The sequence below is a fragment of the Colias eurytheme genome, chromosome 2 (genome assembly GCF_061535395.1).
Source record: "Colias eurytheme isolate Ceu_HAF_F1 chromosome 2, ilColEury1 Martin Lab GWU primary, whole genome shotgun sequence".
Classification (NCBI taxonomy): Eukaryota; Metazoa; Arthropoda; class Insecta; order Lepidoptera; family Pieridae; genus Colias; species Colias eurytheme.
The window spans coordinates 6,946,789-6,962,323 of NC_142981.1; the positions used below are offsets into that span (position 1 = coordinate 6,946,789).

The window sequence follows — 15,535 nt, forward strand, 5'->3', positions numbered from 1 at the left end:
TAATTTCACAACTGTCATCACATTTTTGCATTTATGCTACGAAATAAAAGAAAGTAAAAAAACTAAAGCCTCTTAGGTATCATTGTCATTTAAAAAAACTCAAAAGAAAAGTGCTTCGGTCCTGGTGCATCACTATGTGTGCGTCCACACTGAATGCGCGGTGGCGGCGGCCTAGGCGGGCGCGACGAGCGGGCGCTCGCGGTGGCCACACCGACGCGCGAGCTCAAGTAGCGGTTCGACGTTTTTCGGGTGTTGCAAACTTTGGACGACTTGCTATTTTTACTGGATAGTCCGATTTTGAGATGAGATCATTATAGAAGTTGTACACGAAATAAATAAAACAGAGGAATAACGGGTGAATCTTATATGAAGAATTGAGATTATACCCTACAAAATTACTGTGGTGTATATAAGTGTTTTAGATTGAATCGCACTTATAAATAAAGTTTCACTTCAACAATTAAGTATAATTACCGCTATTTTACGAAAAACAATTAAAGGATATAATATAAGAAGTCGAGCGACAAGACCGAACTGGTTTGATACCCCCGCCGTCCGCGCATTGGGTCGCTTGTTGACTAGGCCCGTAGTGTGGCCAGAACGCGCGGATAGGAGAGTTTGAAAACTACGCGCGCTGGCTCGCTCATTACCGTCGCACTAGGCTTCCGCCATAGTCATTTCAATGTGGACGCAAAGGCGCGTTTCATACGTTTGATATTTCGCGCCCGCCGTCGCAACCGCGCTAGGCTCGCAGTGTGGACTTGCACTATGCGAGACTGACACGCGGCGCGCTCGCAGTACAGTGTGGCATGAGGTGCTTGTCCATGGCAAAATATTTGACATGCCGCACACGAAAGAAACGGTTTCTTTTCTATGCGTTGTGTCCAATATTTTGCCATACGATTTTTAAACGAAATTGAGTCCTACTTCAAACTGTGATCACAAAAATGTATTTGTCTCTTTTCTAGTCGTTGATTAACATACTATAAAAAACCTCGCCGCACCACGGTGAAAACTGCGATTTTGAGCGCCGCACTGTGGTGTAGTCGCTGATGGCCCGATACTGGACATGCCGCAGTGAACGTGTTAAGTACACATTTGTACGGAACCCTAAATGTTGCGAGTCCTATACTTACTCCTATTAATCTATTTTTGTTTTCCTTATTATTCTAACCATTTTATTTCTCATCGCTGGTGTAGTGACTCGTATTTCGTTTTAACAAAATTAGTAAACAAGTTGTGATTAAACGCGAGGACATGGCTCCACGCTTAGGCTACACGTTATTGGCAGATATTAGAATTCATTAATAAGATAATTGAAAATCGATACCATCATGATTCATGGCCTAGTAAAATAATGTTAATCTTTTCTCTACTCACGAACTGTGAAGGTATAGGTAATTTAACAATAATTTAAAACTATCATAATGTGGGTTAAAATCTTACTGACTTATAATATTACTAGATTTCCGCCCACGGCTTCGCCCGCGTTTTCAAAGGAAAACCCACATAATTCCCGTTCCCGTGGGATTTCCGGGATAAAACCTATCCTATGTGTTAATCCAAATTACCCTCTATATGTGTGCTAAATTTCATTGTAATCGGTTCAGAAATCGCGTGAAAGAGTAACAAACACACACACATCCGTACAAACTTTCGCATTTATAATAATACTAGAGGTCCGCCCCGGCTTCGCCCGTGGTACATATTTCGCAATAAAAGGTAGCCTATGTCCTTTCTCGGGTATCAAAATATCTCCATACCAAATTTCATGCAAATTGGTTCAGTAGTTTAGGCGTGATTGAGTAACAGACAGACAGACAGAGTTACTTTCGCATTTATAATATTAGTACATATGGATTAGTAGGAGGATAAAATCTATTTTTTTTTATAATACGATTTTCTTCAAATGGCCCTACTCATGATGTATCATGTACCATGCATGTTGCCATGGGGCAGCCCAGTGCCATATTGTAGGAATAGTATAGAGCAGGGGTTCCAAAACGTTGTGCCGCGGCGCCCTGGTGCGCCGTAGAAAGTTAGAGGGGCGAAGTAAGTCGATCTGCTTATATTCGCGACTAGCTCACTCCACGGTTTCACCCGCTTGGCACCGCTCCTGTTGGTCTTAGCGCTTACTTAGCGTGATGATATATCGATGAATGGGCTGGATGGATAACACCGAAATAATGAAATTCCTGAGATTAGCGCGTTCAAACAGACAAACTCATATTAGTATAGATTATCTTTTTTGAGCGCTCAAATCGGTAAGAAATATAACGTCGCGTCGTAAAATAAAATACAAGGTTCGACTCGACGATACGTCGCGCGCATCGCCTTTATTGTGATTTATTTTCGTTTTTCTTAAGCCTACTTGTTGATTTATTTTTAAATTATTTTAGAATAAAGAAATTGAGTTAATATTTTTAATTTTTGTTCTTCTCTGCTTAACCTAGTTTCTATTCTTGTATTATAGGTACCTAATATATCGACTGTTTCCTTTCAAATAGCTCTGTTGTGTGGGTAGGGCGCCGTGACAAAAAACTAAACATGAAACTGCGCCGCGAGCTGAAAAAGATTGGGAACCCCTGGTATAGAGGTGGTATAGAGTATAGACTATAGAACAAATGCAAGTAATTGTTATTTCCTCAGACAATTTTTTATATTCTCTGTTGAAGTTCTATTACTATTTTTTTTGACCCTAGAAAAGTATACTTAATTATGTAGATTTATTTAACAAATTAAATTATGAATGTACATAAGTAGTATGAGTTAAATATGACAATTATGTAGGTATACCAATATTTTTCTGAGTTATAAAAAATACTCTTTGTTTTATATTATGTATGTTCAGCTGTTTGGCTAAAGATTGATTGAAGAAGCAACTCGTTCAGATGATAAAAAATTGTCAAGCAACTGCTAACTTTAAAATCATTACGTTTTAAAGTTAGCAGTTAACATTATCGTTAGGCGGTCAGCGAAAGTCTAGGCTACGCGCAGACATACAGCGTTCTGCGTTCCGCGTTCTGCGTTCTGCGTTCGTCAGTTCTGCGTTCTGCGTTCTAGCGCACACAGGAGCCGTTCAAGACATTTGCGTTCTATTTCGTGACTCTCCGCACGTGAAACATGTCTCTCGAAAGTTCATCTTCCGAAGATGAAGCCTTGCTTTTGTGGAGTCTAGAGGAGTCAAAAAAAAGTAGAAAATGTTGGGTACACCCTATCAACACGAAACGAGATGATATGGGAGAATTTAGTATTCTTATGCCTGAGCTGCTTCAAGATGAAGAGAGATTTTATATTTATTTTCGAATGTCAATAAATAGCTTCAATGAGTTACGTGACTATGTAAAATCTGAAATAGAAAAACAAGATACCAATTGGAGAAGACGGACCAGCCATAGCGAGAACGCGAGTTCTTTGTAATTCTGTACAGAGAACGCGAGAACGCAAGCGTTCCGAATGACCGCCGCGGTCTAACTGCGTTCTGTGTGCGCCGGCGCTATAGATCCTTCACATTACAAAGAACGCGGAACGCAGAACGTAGAACGCGGAACGCAGAACGCTCTCTGTCTGCGCGTACCCTTAGCTATTCGGGCCTGAGGTAAGGGGTGAGGGGGTCCGCGTTTAGTATGGAATCAACGTGCTCGAAACTAAAAATCGTAAGCGCCATTCACTTTTTGATAAAAATGTTAACTCTTTCAGTCTTGGTGGTTAGTGTCACTAACCACCTCTTTGCAAATTTTTTACTTAACACTCACGCTATCTAGCGACAAACGGTTGAATTACTATGCAAGGTGACTTTGACGTTGACAAGTTACGGCTAACTGCCCACATATTTGAATCAATGATAGTTCATTTTCGTTGAATTGAATACTGGGCTAACGTGCTTTTATTTGCGTGTGTGATAAAAAAATCTGTAAAACGGGTAAGTAAGTATTTTTCTTTAATATTTTTTACTCAGCGTATTGTCATATATGTATTTTATACGTGTTCACATAAAATTACTAATACTTTTGTGTTTTCGATGTGTATTCAAAACGAAAGTATGGTGGTTAGTAAACTAACCACCGTGACTGTTGCGTGTTTATGTTCATAACTTACATGAAACGTTTGTATGTAACTTTAAGAGTCTTTTTCGTATTTATTACAGTATGTCGCGCCGGCTGCAAGATAAAGAAATAGCAGAATACTTGTTGGAAGACCTTCCTTCAGGTAGCAAGAGTATTTGTAGCGATGAGGACGACGAGGCAGGTACAGAAGATCAGCCAAATCCGTTGGTATTAGGCGATTTGGTTGGAGAAGTTCAAGTTTCCGATGATGATAATTTGGATCCCGATGATGACCTCCCTTTGTCTAGCTTAGTATGCCGGAATCTAGATTCTACAGAGTCCAACACTGTAAATTCAAACAAAGCTCCAAAATGGAAGAAGAGTTTTAAGATGGACATACCAGGTGAGTTTTCTGAAAGTGTGGGACTCACCGATCAAATTCTATGCATGGAGAGTGTTACACCTATTTGGTTAACGCTGAAAGAAGATAATCGTTTGCAAAGAGGCGAACACGATTACCGGATAAGTGACACAAACGTATGTTTGTTGAAATGGAAAGACAAGAGATCAGTATTTATTTTGTCAAACTATCATGACCCTAAGAATGTCGGTAAAGTTAACCGCAGGGAGCGCGATGGTACCAGTGTTGAAGTGTCCTGTCCAGAAGCCGTAAAAGACTATAACGCAAATATGAATTTTGTCGACAAATTCGATCAACTCAAAGGCAGTTATGCTATTGACAGAAAATCCCATAAGTGGTGGCACAGGATTTTTTTTCATTTCCTTGATTGTTGCGTCGTCAACGCCTTTTTGATTTATAAAGAACTTCAGTCCGCACGCCCGGACCTTGACAAGCGTATACCAGGGTCTACTGGCGCCAGCATATGTCAAACAAAGGTCTGAATCAGTAAACAGTAACCGTAGTTCCACGGCCTCATCTCCAGGACCTGCATTTATAAAACGTCATAAGCCTACAGTCCCTCAGGAAATTCGCCTAGAATGCAGTCGCCATCAACCAGAGAGAAGTACTTCGAGAAGATGCTGCAAATGCAGCACTAAAATATCTCCAGTGCGTACTACATCGCAGTGCAGTACATATAAAGTGCCACTTTGCTTACGTAAAGGAAAAACATGTTTTTCCGATTTTCATAAAAAGTGATTTTTACATGGATTTTATGAAAATCTTTATAATAACTGATAATATTAATAATTAATAAATATAATTCATCATAGTTTTGTTTGTATCAATAGTCATGGTGGTTAGTGTCGCTAACCACCTCATTCCTTGAAAGCCTTCATAACTAGATTTTTTTTTCTTACTTTCTGTGAAATTTTAGTTGTAAATGATCCTTAAACTAACATGAAAGTTTGTAAAATATTCTCTATTTTACAAACTTTCATGTTAGTCAAAAGTGTGACTGAAAGAGTTAATGTTACGACTTTCGTGACACATATTATTTTTGTGAATGTGTGATTGTGTTTCATAGTGTGAGTTACCCTCCCCGCACCAAAATCAGCAGAAAGTTTAGTTAGAACATTTGCCAGCGTACTCCATCCATTACTTAAATGATCTAAGAAAAAATATTAGTAATAAATATCGATATTTCGAAATAATAATATCGATATTTCGATATATCGATATTTCATCAACAGTCCTACTAGTTACTACTGCCTACGATCAACGATGCGCACAGCGCACTAAGCAATTTGTGCAATACACGCGCTCTATACTATTGTAATATTATATTATACTCTAAAGTCTAAGGTAAAAATAAATTTGTGTTTTTTTACTGTTCTGTGTTGTAAAGCCATTTTACAAAATATATGTTGCTGAGGTTTGGTATGAAGAGCTATTACCTGTGGCTATTACTATACTGTTTGTGAAGAGCCATCATAATAATTGACAGGGGACAGTGGACACTGACAACGACAAGCGACAACGACAAGTTACAAGAGTCAAAACTAAAAATATTGACTAATTTTCCAAGTGGTAGTAGGTATTAAAATCTTAAGTACATATATTTTTTGATTTTGCCTTTAAATATTTTTAAATCTATAGGAGTGGTAAACAATTTACAGTCGTTCTTAAATATTTTTGAAAGAGTTTATTTTATCCGTAATCAATGCCCTACATTTTGATCCGAGGCAATTTGGCTTCGTATGGACATAAAAACCCTTGGCGTGTTTTGGTATCGGGTTTGAAAGGTAGATCTTACACATAAGAGTATAGTTTTGTCCATAATAAAAACTTAATTCCGACCCACCCTTCAGTAAGCAAATATGATACAACGTATTAACTAAATTCACATAGGTACACACTTACTTTAATATCTAATAAAACTTCCAATTTTTTAGCTGGAGATATAGAGCAACTAAAACGTTTTGCCTGTGGAGGGTATTGTGACGATTCAACAATTGTTTATCTGCAACATCCATGCGTCATACTTAGTGCTCTTGAGGTACCTAATGATAAGGATTTAATTAGATTATTGATATTGTTTGTTTTGCAGAAAAGAGCTATTTAAGTTTTTTGCTTTTCAGGTATTGGGTTACAAAGTTGTTGCTTCTAGTTCTACAGCAGTAAAACAAGACTACAATGAGTATATGTGGACTATGAGAAAAGAATTTTCTGAACCAGAACCTTCTATAATTGTAGAGCAAGACAATATCACAAATTTTAGCAAAGAGGCTATGCACTATCATCATTCTAACAAAGACGACGAGGTTTAAGTTTATTATTTTATATCTAATACTTAATAATATTACTATATAATGGAAACAAAAGGCAGTCAAAATGTGTCTGGAACCAACTTAGCAAACATTCCAATGTCTGAAGATGGTGTAGTATATATTGCAGTTAAAGGTTCACTTCATGCCAATGATTGCTCTGTATTTGGTTTAGGTCAAGAGGAAATCAAAGCATTGACCAAGAAATACCCAGGATCTGGAGATGTGGTTAATGGTGTAACTATGAAAACAAATGTCCTTCAACTGATTAATTCATTGAGCCAGTTGGGATATAAGATTGTTGCAAGTACTGGAGAAGCAGAGATAACTTGGACTTTAGGCCGTGATATTTAAATCATATCAATACTCTTCCATCGTCATAATTTCATTAACATAATAATTATTTCATCATCTTTAATTATTTCAACAATTCAAATGGCTGACAGAGATTGTTGTAATCATCATTGCAATGCTGCCAGTGCAAATAAATCAGTATGTCAAACTTTATCGGAAATGGATTGGGAAAGAGGCATATGGAATGCAGGTGAATATAATTTAAAAAAAGTCCTTTGAATAAAGATATATTTTATTTTATTTGTAATGTACAATTCTACTTTCATCTTCTACTATTTCAGCATTTTCTGGAGATAAAGATAAAGTTCTTTATTTGATTGATCGAGCTAAAAATGTTTCTGAAGTAGTTAATGCCCAAGACAATGCAGGCTATACGGCTTTGCACTATGCAGCTAGAAATGGTCATGATGACATTTGCAAACTGTTAATAGCAAAGGGTGCACAGATTGATATTCAAACGAAGAGTGGAAAAGCAACACCTTTACACAGAGCTGCTGCAGCAGGTAATTTGAAGAACTCCAAGTATTCCATGTAACATGAACAGATACAAATAGTTTTTGAGCAACGGTTTAGAGCTACAATAAATGTCATTAAATTGATATTTTTAATTTATTTGATATTTAAATACTAATTTAATATTTAAAGGTGTGGATACATCATAAAACTAAGATTTAATTTCTGTTATAGGAAAATTGTCTACAGTGAAACTTCTCATTGAATCTGGAGCCAAAGTGGATTTGCAAGATGATGATGGCAAAAATTCTCTTCATAAAGCTACAGAATATAAACATTTTCATTTGGTAGATATTTTACTTAAGGCATGTCCAGAGTTACAGAATGTTAAGGATAAAAGAGGTTTAAAGCCCTTATAGAAAAAGATGGACTAAATGTTATTTTTATATAATTGTATCACTCTAGTAGCTTATATTATGTTTTATTTGAAAGATTTATTTAAATTATTTATGGACCATCGTGTTATATAGTCAGCAACAAGTTGTATTTTGTTATTCTCTACTGTTTTTGTAAGAAAATATGCAATTCGTCAGTTATATAATATGTATATCTGAAATAATCCTTGGCATTTAAAAGATACTCTTGTTGCTAACCATACCCACACTACTAAGAACCAATGATAGTGTAATTAAAAAGGTGTAGATAGGTTATTAATAGTCCGGGAGTGGCAAATTAAAATGTGTCTAATTGGCCACAATTTACTGAGTTTTTTCTCTCACAATAGTTGAATAATGCCATCTTAGTTTGACGTCTACAATCTACATGTGTTCGTCAGTGTGCTATTGCCAATGTTGTGTTGGTAACCTATCTATACTTCTACTTATAATATCATTGACTATAAACAATATTTTTTTACCGTTTCATAATGTGGACTTTCCTTTCCAAAACTGCAATTGAATTATTTTGTTTTTAGAATAACAAAACACACATATTACCATATTTTTAACTATTAATCAAGGCCTAAACTTTTATAAGCCTTATGAAGTATGGCTGTATCCTTGAAATTAGTTAGGGGCTTGTTGATGTGAAAGTGATTAAAGGTTAAGCAAGTTTTCGAAAGAGAAGTCCTTAAATTTTTTTCATGAAAGTCTGAATCTAAAAATATTTGGAGTATTTTTTTTTATGAATTTATTACACAATCGTCAGCTTGACTAGTATATTAGATGTTGTATAATTACATATCACAATCATGTTAATTACACTGTTTTTCATCAATATATTTAAAATATTAATAATATTACTTATTGTATACTTAAATTATCATTAAATAAATCACTAATAATTGATAACATGCTCTTTGGAATAACAATAATATATGCAAGCCTTTTTATATGATCTATTGTTGGTATTAATTGGCGTTTGAAGCAATTATCAAACATACCTAAATCATCTTTTAATTAATATGGTCACAAAATTTAATTAGGTAATGCATAACGGTCACATATTACTTACTTTAATATATGGACCATTTATTTATAAATAAGTAAATTCATGTCTTTAAGAATAAATTGTTATACTTACCTAATACCAATGTAAGTTTATTGACAATCTAGAAGGTTTCTGTTAAGAATTATTTAATATTGAGGCCATTGAGCCATAAAATTCATGATTAACAATTACTACTTTAAAAAAACTAAGATCCAATATGCATTAATTCTAAGGTATTACATTGTAAGGTTTCAGAAATGTAGTTTTTTGGAGGTTGCTTTAGATTTGTTAAAAACTATGTAGTCCTACTACATTACATTATATTGCAATATTTATTTTAAACTATAACTATTGTAACCGATATGATATTACTTGAAACAGCGAAAAGAATAAATAAGACAATATACCTGTCTATTAATATTGAATGAAAAAATAAATTCTAATTATGATGAATAAGATATTAGTTGGAAACCATCATGGTACTGATACATTATGAAGACCATAATTACAACATTGTTTTTTATTTACTATTTTAGACGAATAAACCTCCATAAATTGGTACTGTATAACTGAAATGTTACACCAAACATTTTTTTTTAAGAAATTGCAATAACACCAAGAATCCATATTTCTATTTTACTAATTATGTACCCCACTAGTGTTTCAATAAATAATTGTTGTAAGTAACTATGTAAATTAGTTTTTTATTCTTATACTTTTACTCAACTTTTTATCACAAAGGATTATTTATTTGAACTACATGAAAATATATTACACTCATCTCTAAACATTAGAAAGGTTTTTAAGCTCTTTGGTAGAGGTAACAAGTGTATATAACGGTGAAGAGGTTTCTTTTTACAAAACAACCTTATTCTAATCCTACAAAGGTCTAAAAGACTTAAGGGCTCTCTACAAATGCTATGTAGCCAATGTTCCGTTGTATCTTTTGTTTGTAAAGTACTATTCTCGACCCTACATTCAGAAACTGGTATGAAATGACCAGCTTTTAGGAGTAAACTTGCAATGCTATTTGGTACCCTCCTATTAACTATAGCTAAATTGTCCAACCCACAGGACTGTGAATCACATGCATTTACGTCAGCACCATGTTGTATCAATATCATTGCTGCATTGTCCCTAAAAAAGTAAAAAGTCATAAACATTTTAAAATTAATATGATAATCAATTTAAGAAGATAATTAATACCTTTGTAGTAACAGTGCTCGATTTAAAGCTGTATCGCCTGTAAGTGCTGTTGTATTCATATCTACTTTATAGTCCAATAACCAGATTATTAGCTCCTCAAATTCATTTGGACATTTAACACTCTCAACTGCGACATGAAGAGCATTGGCACCAGTTATGCTATTACATATATTTGCATTTGCTCCTAGAAGAAAAACATTTTAAAACTTTATCCTTTTTGAAGTTAATTAAAACTTTATATACCTTTAAAATATTAACGATTTTACCTTACTTGATTTATATCAAAGCAAGAGTTATTTCAAAAAAGAATCAAAAGAATTTCTTGAATATTACCTTTTTGTAGAAGTATTTTCACCACTGAAATTTGTGACAGGCGCACAGCCAATAACAAAGGAGTGTCTCCAGTATCATTATGTAAATTAATGCCTCCTCCATGGCTTACTAGCATAGTTACTATATCTTCCTATCATAACAATAAAACACATGTATTTTTAGGATAAAAACAATGTCCTATTAATAATAAGTAACAATACTGAATGCAAAAACTCGTTGTTATTACCATTAAATACTATTTTGTCCAGAATTTACTTAGAAATATAATTTTAATCAGTACCTGTCCCTGTAAAATTGCATTGTGTAAAAGTTTATGGGAGTGTGTAATCCTTGCTCCAGACTTTAAAAGAAGCTCAACTACTTTTGTATATCTTTGCCAAACTGATTCACACAGAGGAGTGTAGCCTGTAAAAAAGAAATAAAAAAAGTGAAATTCTTAAATAAAATTTTTATAAAAAAAATAATTTAAGTAAGTATACCTAATAAATTTTAAACATGACATATTATAACATTATTAATAACTCAGGCCCCGGAATCACAGACACAATAGAAAATCTATTGTGTTGTAGCCCGATCGGGCCGTTCGGGGCTCAATGGGTTAACTAGATTTCAGACCACGCTTTACCCGCGTTTTCAAAACCTGCATAGTTCGTGTTCCTGTTGAATTTCCAGCATAAAAAGTGTCCTGTCTTATTCTGGGTCTTTAACTATGTACCTACATACCAAATTTCATTGTAATTGGTTCAGTAGTATTTGCGTGAAAGAATAACAAACATCCATCCATCCATCCATCCTCATAAACTTTTGCATTTAAAATATTAGTAGGATTGCAGCATTGCAGCATTAAAACTAATATTTATTAGTATGGACTATAAAAAATTACCATGTATTTCTTCACCATTAACATTGGCACCAGCTGATATTAAATATTTTATAACATCAACATGTCCTCTACCAGCTGCTAAATATAATGCAGTACGTTCATTTGTATCTCTTGCCTCTAAATATGCTCCATTGCTGACAAGGATTTTGACCTAAAATGCATTAATCAAGAAATGTTATATAGCAATTATTTATTTTAAGTTTATTAAATATTTATTTTAAACAATAAACAACGGGCTTATTTTTGATATGTAATTTATTTTTATTTCAATTAATACATATTATTTCCAACAAAATTTATTATCGTTATTATATTATCATTATCATATTACATAATTATCATTAATTTAGATGAATGATGATGATCTAGTTCTTTTCCTACTATATTTTTAAACTTCATATTAAATAGAGTAACTAACCAAATCTAAATATCCTCTGGATGCAGCAAAATGTAGTGCTGTCATTTTCTCATGAGTTTTATAATTAACATGACTTCCTGCTGACAAAAGTTCCTTAACAGTTTCAATATGATTTTTAATCACAGCTATGTGCAGGGATGTTAGGCCATCCCCTGCTGTTATATCCAATTTGCTTCCTTAAAGTAATTAGGCACATATTTATTATTTCTTTTTCTAATTTGCTAACTACAGTGCATACTACAAAGATATAATTACAAAAGTATCTCATTATTTTTTTCAATTCAGTTTGTTTACTTCACAGTAATTGAAAACAATATTCAAAATTATTTGTGATAATTGAATCAGCAAATAAAATAATAAAAGCGAAACTAAAAACATACAAATTTCAAATAGATTTAGACTCCAATTATGTACCCGCATCCAATAGTAATTTAACAATATCTGTATGACCCTGTTCAGCTGCATAATGTAACGCTGTTCTCATAAATGCATCTTGCTGATTTATGCCATTTGAAACCTTTGTCGCTGCTGCTATAGCGGCACCAGATTTCTCAAGTATAGCAGCATACCACCTATTACATTATTGATATGAGTACTATTCATTCTTCTGTACAATTTAGACATACTTATAACAATATTACTTCATGAAGAAATCTATAGGAGTCTACATTTCAAAAATATGATTGTGAATATGCATTGATCTTATATTACATTTATTACTTACTTATACATAGATGACCAAGTCTCATCCTCGCTTGTTGTTGGGGCAACACTTCCAATATCTTCATCCCATTCTAATTCAGCTAACGGTGTTGTTACCAAAGAAGGACTTTTAGGGGATATAATATTGCTAAACTTACTTTCATCACTACTAGAGCCATCACTATTTATAAACACAAAGTACCCTTGATTCTTGTCAGTTCTTGTACTAGTATTGGATTTAAGAGTATCTTTTTCATTCTGAAAATCAACATTAACTCTGTGTGATCGATTCTTACATTTACTAACATTGTCTTCATGCTGCCCTGTCCCTCTATATTTTCTTTTATGGGATTTAACACAGTGTTTTTTCTTTGCTACACCATAGGATGAAATTTGACTGGTTCCTTCTGATTTACAGGCTTCAAGTAACAATTTAACAATCGTGATATTACCTAAACTTGAAGCTTCTCCTAGACAAGTTTTGCCTTGACTAGTAATTTTGTTGGGATTTGCACCTAAAAGTATAGAAATTATTGTATAATATAACTTATTATGATGTAGATCATATTCCAGTTCTCCATCCATTTCTATTAAAATTACCTTTTGAAATGTAAGAAAGGATAGCATCTTGATCTTCTGATATAATTTTGTTGATTAAATTATCCTCCAAAGATTTACTCATTTCTGGGACAAAGCTTTGTCGATATAATACAAAACAAATCTGAACAATAATTATTTGGATATAAACCGATCTATGTACATAAATATGATGATAAAATATATAGAACTAATTACTAAGTATGTAGTTTTGTATTGAACATAAAAACTATTCAATATTATCAAAGGTTCAACTTCAGATTTCAGAGTTCAGACTTCAGAGTTCATACATCAGTAAACTGTCAAAGTCATAGATTGAAAACTCAATAGGGTGTCCCGTGTCAATCGTATCAAAGTGTCAATCAGAAAATTTCTCAGAAAATTTCGTGAGGATTTCGCTTCCTTAGATTAAAATATTTTTTACCGATAGCTTCCGATAGGTACATAATTTGTGAGATGGTACAAACATAGTACAAAGTTAAACAAAGCTCATGGCACCTCATGGTCACCTTATCAGCTTATCCTAAAACCATTTCTACAAACATCAATGATAAACCCCATGGTCTTCGTCTTAGTTGAATACCAACGACTTCATAATATTATATGGATAGGTTATTAGATGAATTTTGATAAAATCAATGGTTTTCTGTAGTTTGGAAATAACTATGAACCTATAAGTATGTACATATTTAGCCCTAGAAAGATAGTCTGCGTCAAAATGACTCCTGCGTTTTCGAAATATAGCTGTATCTTTTTAAATGTCGCGAATCCATAATTGTGCTTATTGGACATTTCCTAAGTCACTGAGAGCTACCCTATGGTATACGTGTCAATAAAGTTAGTGTAACCGATTTTGAAATATAACGACTACGTGAGTCAAAATTACGCATGATTATCTTTACCGTGACTTTTAATATTTTGACTTCTATGATAGTTTGAATATTTTTTAGCTTATTATTACTGTATATTGTGACTTATGTTAAAAATTTATTTTGTACATATTAAAGCAAATATAGAAAACAATTGGGGATAGAAAATTGGAAAAATATTGTATACTAGCCGCTCTTATGCAAAGCTATGAGGGTCCCTGTGAAGAAACCGATAGTGAAGTAGGAGGACCACGAAATTGAAGATGACGAACAAAGTGACACAGAAGAAGCTTTTCCCGATGAGATACAAAGCAAAGCTGATATATTACATTCAAGCAAAAGGCGGAGTAGATGCATTAGACCGAATGTGTTCCCTGATGTTCAATAGTAGGAAGACAATGAGATTTATTTTATGGAATCAATAAAATTGCCTGCATATTGCATATTTAATTTATAGCCACAATGTTAACAACAAAGCGCAAAAACATCTGAGTCAAAAAAACATGAAATATAGAAGCATGGAACTGTCTTCTTTGTTTATGCGTGGGTGTTTAGAATCACCAGCTTTGATAAGATATTTGCGTGATAATATCTCCAATTTGTTACCGAATAAAGTATCTGGTACATCGTATGAAAGTACTGAGGAGGCTTTCAGTAAAAAAACGTATTTACCGTCATATCCTCCAACATTGCCCGCTTTTCACAGTGTTTTGATCATATACAAGAAAAAACAAAATATGGACAGAATTGATGCTGTTATTTGAGAAGGGAATTGAATTGAGAATGAATAGATATACTTGAAATAATCATATTCTTAATAGTTTCTCTAAAAATAAGGAAGAAAGAGGTGGGCGAAATAAGGTGGAAAAGTATACAACTTTGCCCACCTTTAATATTTCAGCCATTTTAAGACTTACGTAGCTGTTTTTAAGAGACAAAGTACAAGACAAAGCAAAGATGCTGAATCTCTTACAAAAAATGATCCAAAATACTTATTTTGGATAAATACTTACTTTGCCCATACAATTTAATGAAGATCTACTTAGATCTTCATTAAATTGTATGGGCAAAGTTAGGTGTAATTTTCTCACAATCTTCATACAAAAATCTTTAGGGTTTAGGGTTGTCACAAAAAAATCAAATAGGTAAAGGATGAAAAAATTAAGTTTAATAAAATATGTAGGTGGGTAACAAGTAATAGGAAGGTACACATGCAATAATATTGAGTTCGTACTGTTTCTAGGTATATCTTTAAAATGAAACTGAAATTATGAATATTTATTGTACCTATAAGTAATTTCTACTAAACATTTAAAAAGTACCTAGGTAGACATACATACTCGTACAATCCTACCTAGGTACCTAAAAGAAAAAACATGCTGTGTACTTAATTTATACCTAAAAAAAATTACCTTGCTACCTATTTGAGAAGTCTGTTAAAAATGTGTCAGCCCTAGCA

At 33.6% G+C, this 15,535-nt stretch overlaps 5 protein-coding genes across 5 annotated transcripts; 4 read left to right on the top strand and 1 right to left on the bottom strand.

Annotated features, from left to right (window-relative positions):
• Positions 1-3,870: 3,870 nt before the first annotated feature.
• LOC149910418 (uncharacterized) lies at positions 3,871-5,105 on the top strand. Its single transcript, XM_090109328.1, has 3 exons — positions 3,871-3,926; positions 4,148-4,770; positions 5,032-5,105. The coding sequence occupies exons 2-3, from the start codon at positions 4,149-4,151 to the stop codon at positions 5,103-5,105; spliced, it is 696 nt and encodes a 231-aa protein (XP_089965454.1). The 5' UTR covers positions 3,871-3,926; position 4,148.
• Positions 5,106-5,980: 875 nt separating this feature from the next.
• On the top strand, positions 5,981-7,088 carry LOC149910419 (uncharacterized). Its single transcript, XM_090113700.1, has 4 exons — positions 5,981-6,251; positions 6,402-6,505; positions 6,588-6,770; positions 6,949-7,088. The coding sequence occupies exons 1-4, from the start codon at positions 6,170-6,172 to the stop codon at positions 6,970-6,972; spliced, it is 393 nt and encodes a 130-aa protein (XP_089969826.1). The 5' UTR covers positions 5,981-6,169; the 3' UTR covers positions 6,973-7,088.
• LOC149910420 (uncharacterized) lies at positions 6,680-7,127 on the top strand. Its single transcript, XM_090113711.1, has one exon. The coding sequence runs from the start codon at positions 6,819-6,821 to the stop codon at positions 7,125-7,127; it is 309 nt and encodes a 102-aa protein (XP_089969837.1). The 5' UTR covers positions 6,680-6,818.
• Positions 7,128-7,183: 56 nt separating this feature from the next.
• On the top strand, positions 7,184-9,538 carry LOC149910421 (ankyrin repeat domain-containing protein 39). Its single transcript, XM_090113688.1, has 3 exons — positions 7,184-7,317; positions 7,409-7,630; positions 7,815-9,538. The coding sequence occupies exons 1-3, from the start codon at positions 7,209-7,211 to the stop codon at positions 7,997-7,999; spliced, it is 516 nt and encodes a 171-aa protein (XP_089969814.1). The 5' UTR covers positions 7,184-7,208; the 3' UTR covers positions 8,000-9,538.
• LOC149910422 (uncharacterized) lies at positions 9,538-13,461 on the bottom strand. Its single transcript, XM_090113676.1, has 9 exons — positions 13,211-13,461; positions 12,633-13,125; positions 12,323-12,480; positions 11,909-12,084; positions 11,491-11,641; positions 10,888-11,012; positions 10,608-10,737; positions 10,275-10,458; positions 9,538-10,205 (listed from the first exon to the last, which is right to left on the bottom strand). Exons 1-9 carry the CDS (start codon positions 13,290-13,292, stop codon positions 9,812-9,814), a joined length of 1,893 nt encoding a protein of 630 aa, XP_089969802.1. The 5' UTR covers positions 13,293-13,461; the 3' UTR covers positions 9,538-9,811.
• Positions 13,462-15,535: the final 2,074 nt, after the last annotated feature.

Coding starts and splice junctions, on each gene's coding strand:
- LOC149910418 (XM_090109328.1), top strand. CDS start 4,149: ATGTCGCGCCGGCTGCAAGATAAAGAAATAGCAGAATACTTGTTGGAA. Junction 4,771..5,031: donor CAAATTCGATCAACTCAAAG/GCAGTTATGCTA, acceptor ACAGTCCCTCAG/GAAATTCGCCTAGAATGCAG.
- LOC149910419 (XM_090113700.1), top strand. CDS start 6,170: ATGCCCTACATTTTGATCCGAGGCAATTTGGCTTCGTATGGACATAAA. Junction 6,252..6,401: donor TTTGGTATCGGGTTTGAAAG/GTAGATCTTACA, acceptor CCAATTTTTTAG/CTGGAGATATAGAGCAACTA. Junction 6,771..6,948: donor ATTCTAACAAAGACGACGAG/GTTTAAGTTTAT, acceptor TATTTGGTTTAG/GTCAAGAGGAAATCAAAGCA.
- LOC149910420 (XM_090113711.1), top strand. CDS start 6,819: ATGGAAACAAAAGGCAGTCAAAATGTGTCTGGAACCAACTTAGCAAAC.
- LOC149910421 (XM_090113688.1), top strand. CDS start 7,209: ATGGCTGACAGAGATTGTTGTAATCATCATTGCAATGCTGCCAGTGCA. Junction 7,318..7,408: donor AAGAGGCATATGGAATGCAG/GTGAATATAATT, acceptor CTACTATTTCAG/CATTTTCTGGAGATAAAGAT. Junction 7,631..7,814: donor ACACAGAGCTGCTGCAGCAG/GTAATTTGAAGA, acceptor TTTCTGTTATAG/GAAAATTGTCTACAGTGAAA.
- LOC149910422 (XM_090113676.1), bottom strand. CDS start 13,292: ATGAGTAAATCTTTGGAGGATAATTTAATCAACAAAATTATATCAGAA. Junction 13,126..13,210: donor CCTTTCTTACATTTCAAAAG/GTAATTTTAATA, acceptor CTATACTTTTAG/GTGCAAATCCCAACAAAATT. Junction 12,085..12,322: donor TAAATTACTATTGGATGCGG/GTACATAATTGG, acceptor AATTACTTTAAG/GAAGCAAATTGGATATAACA.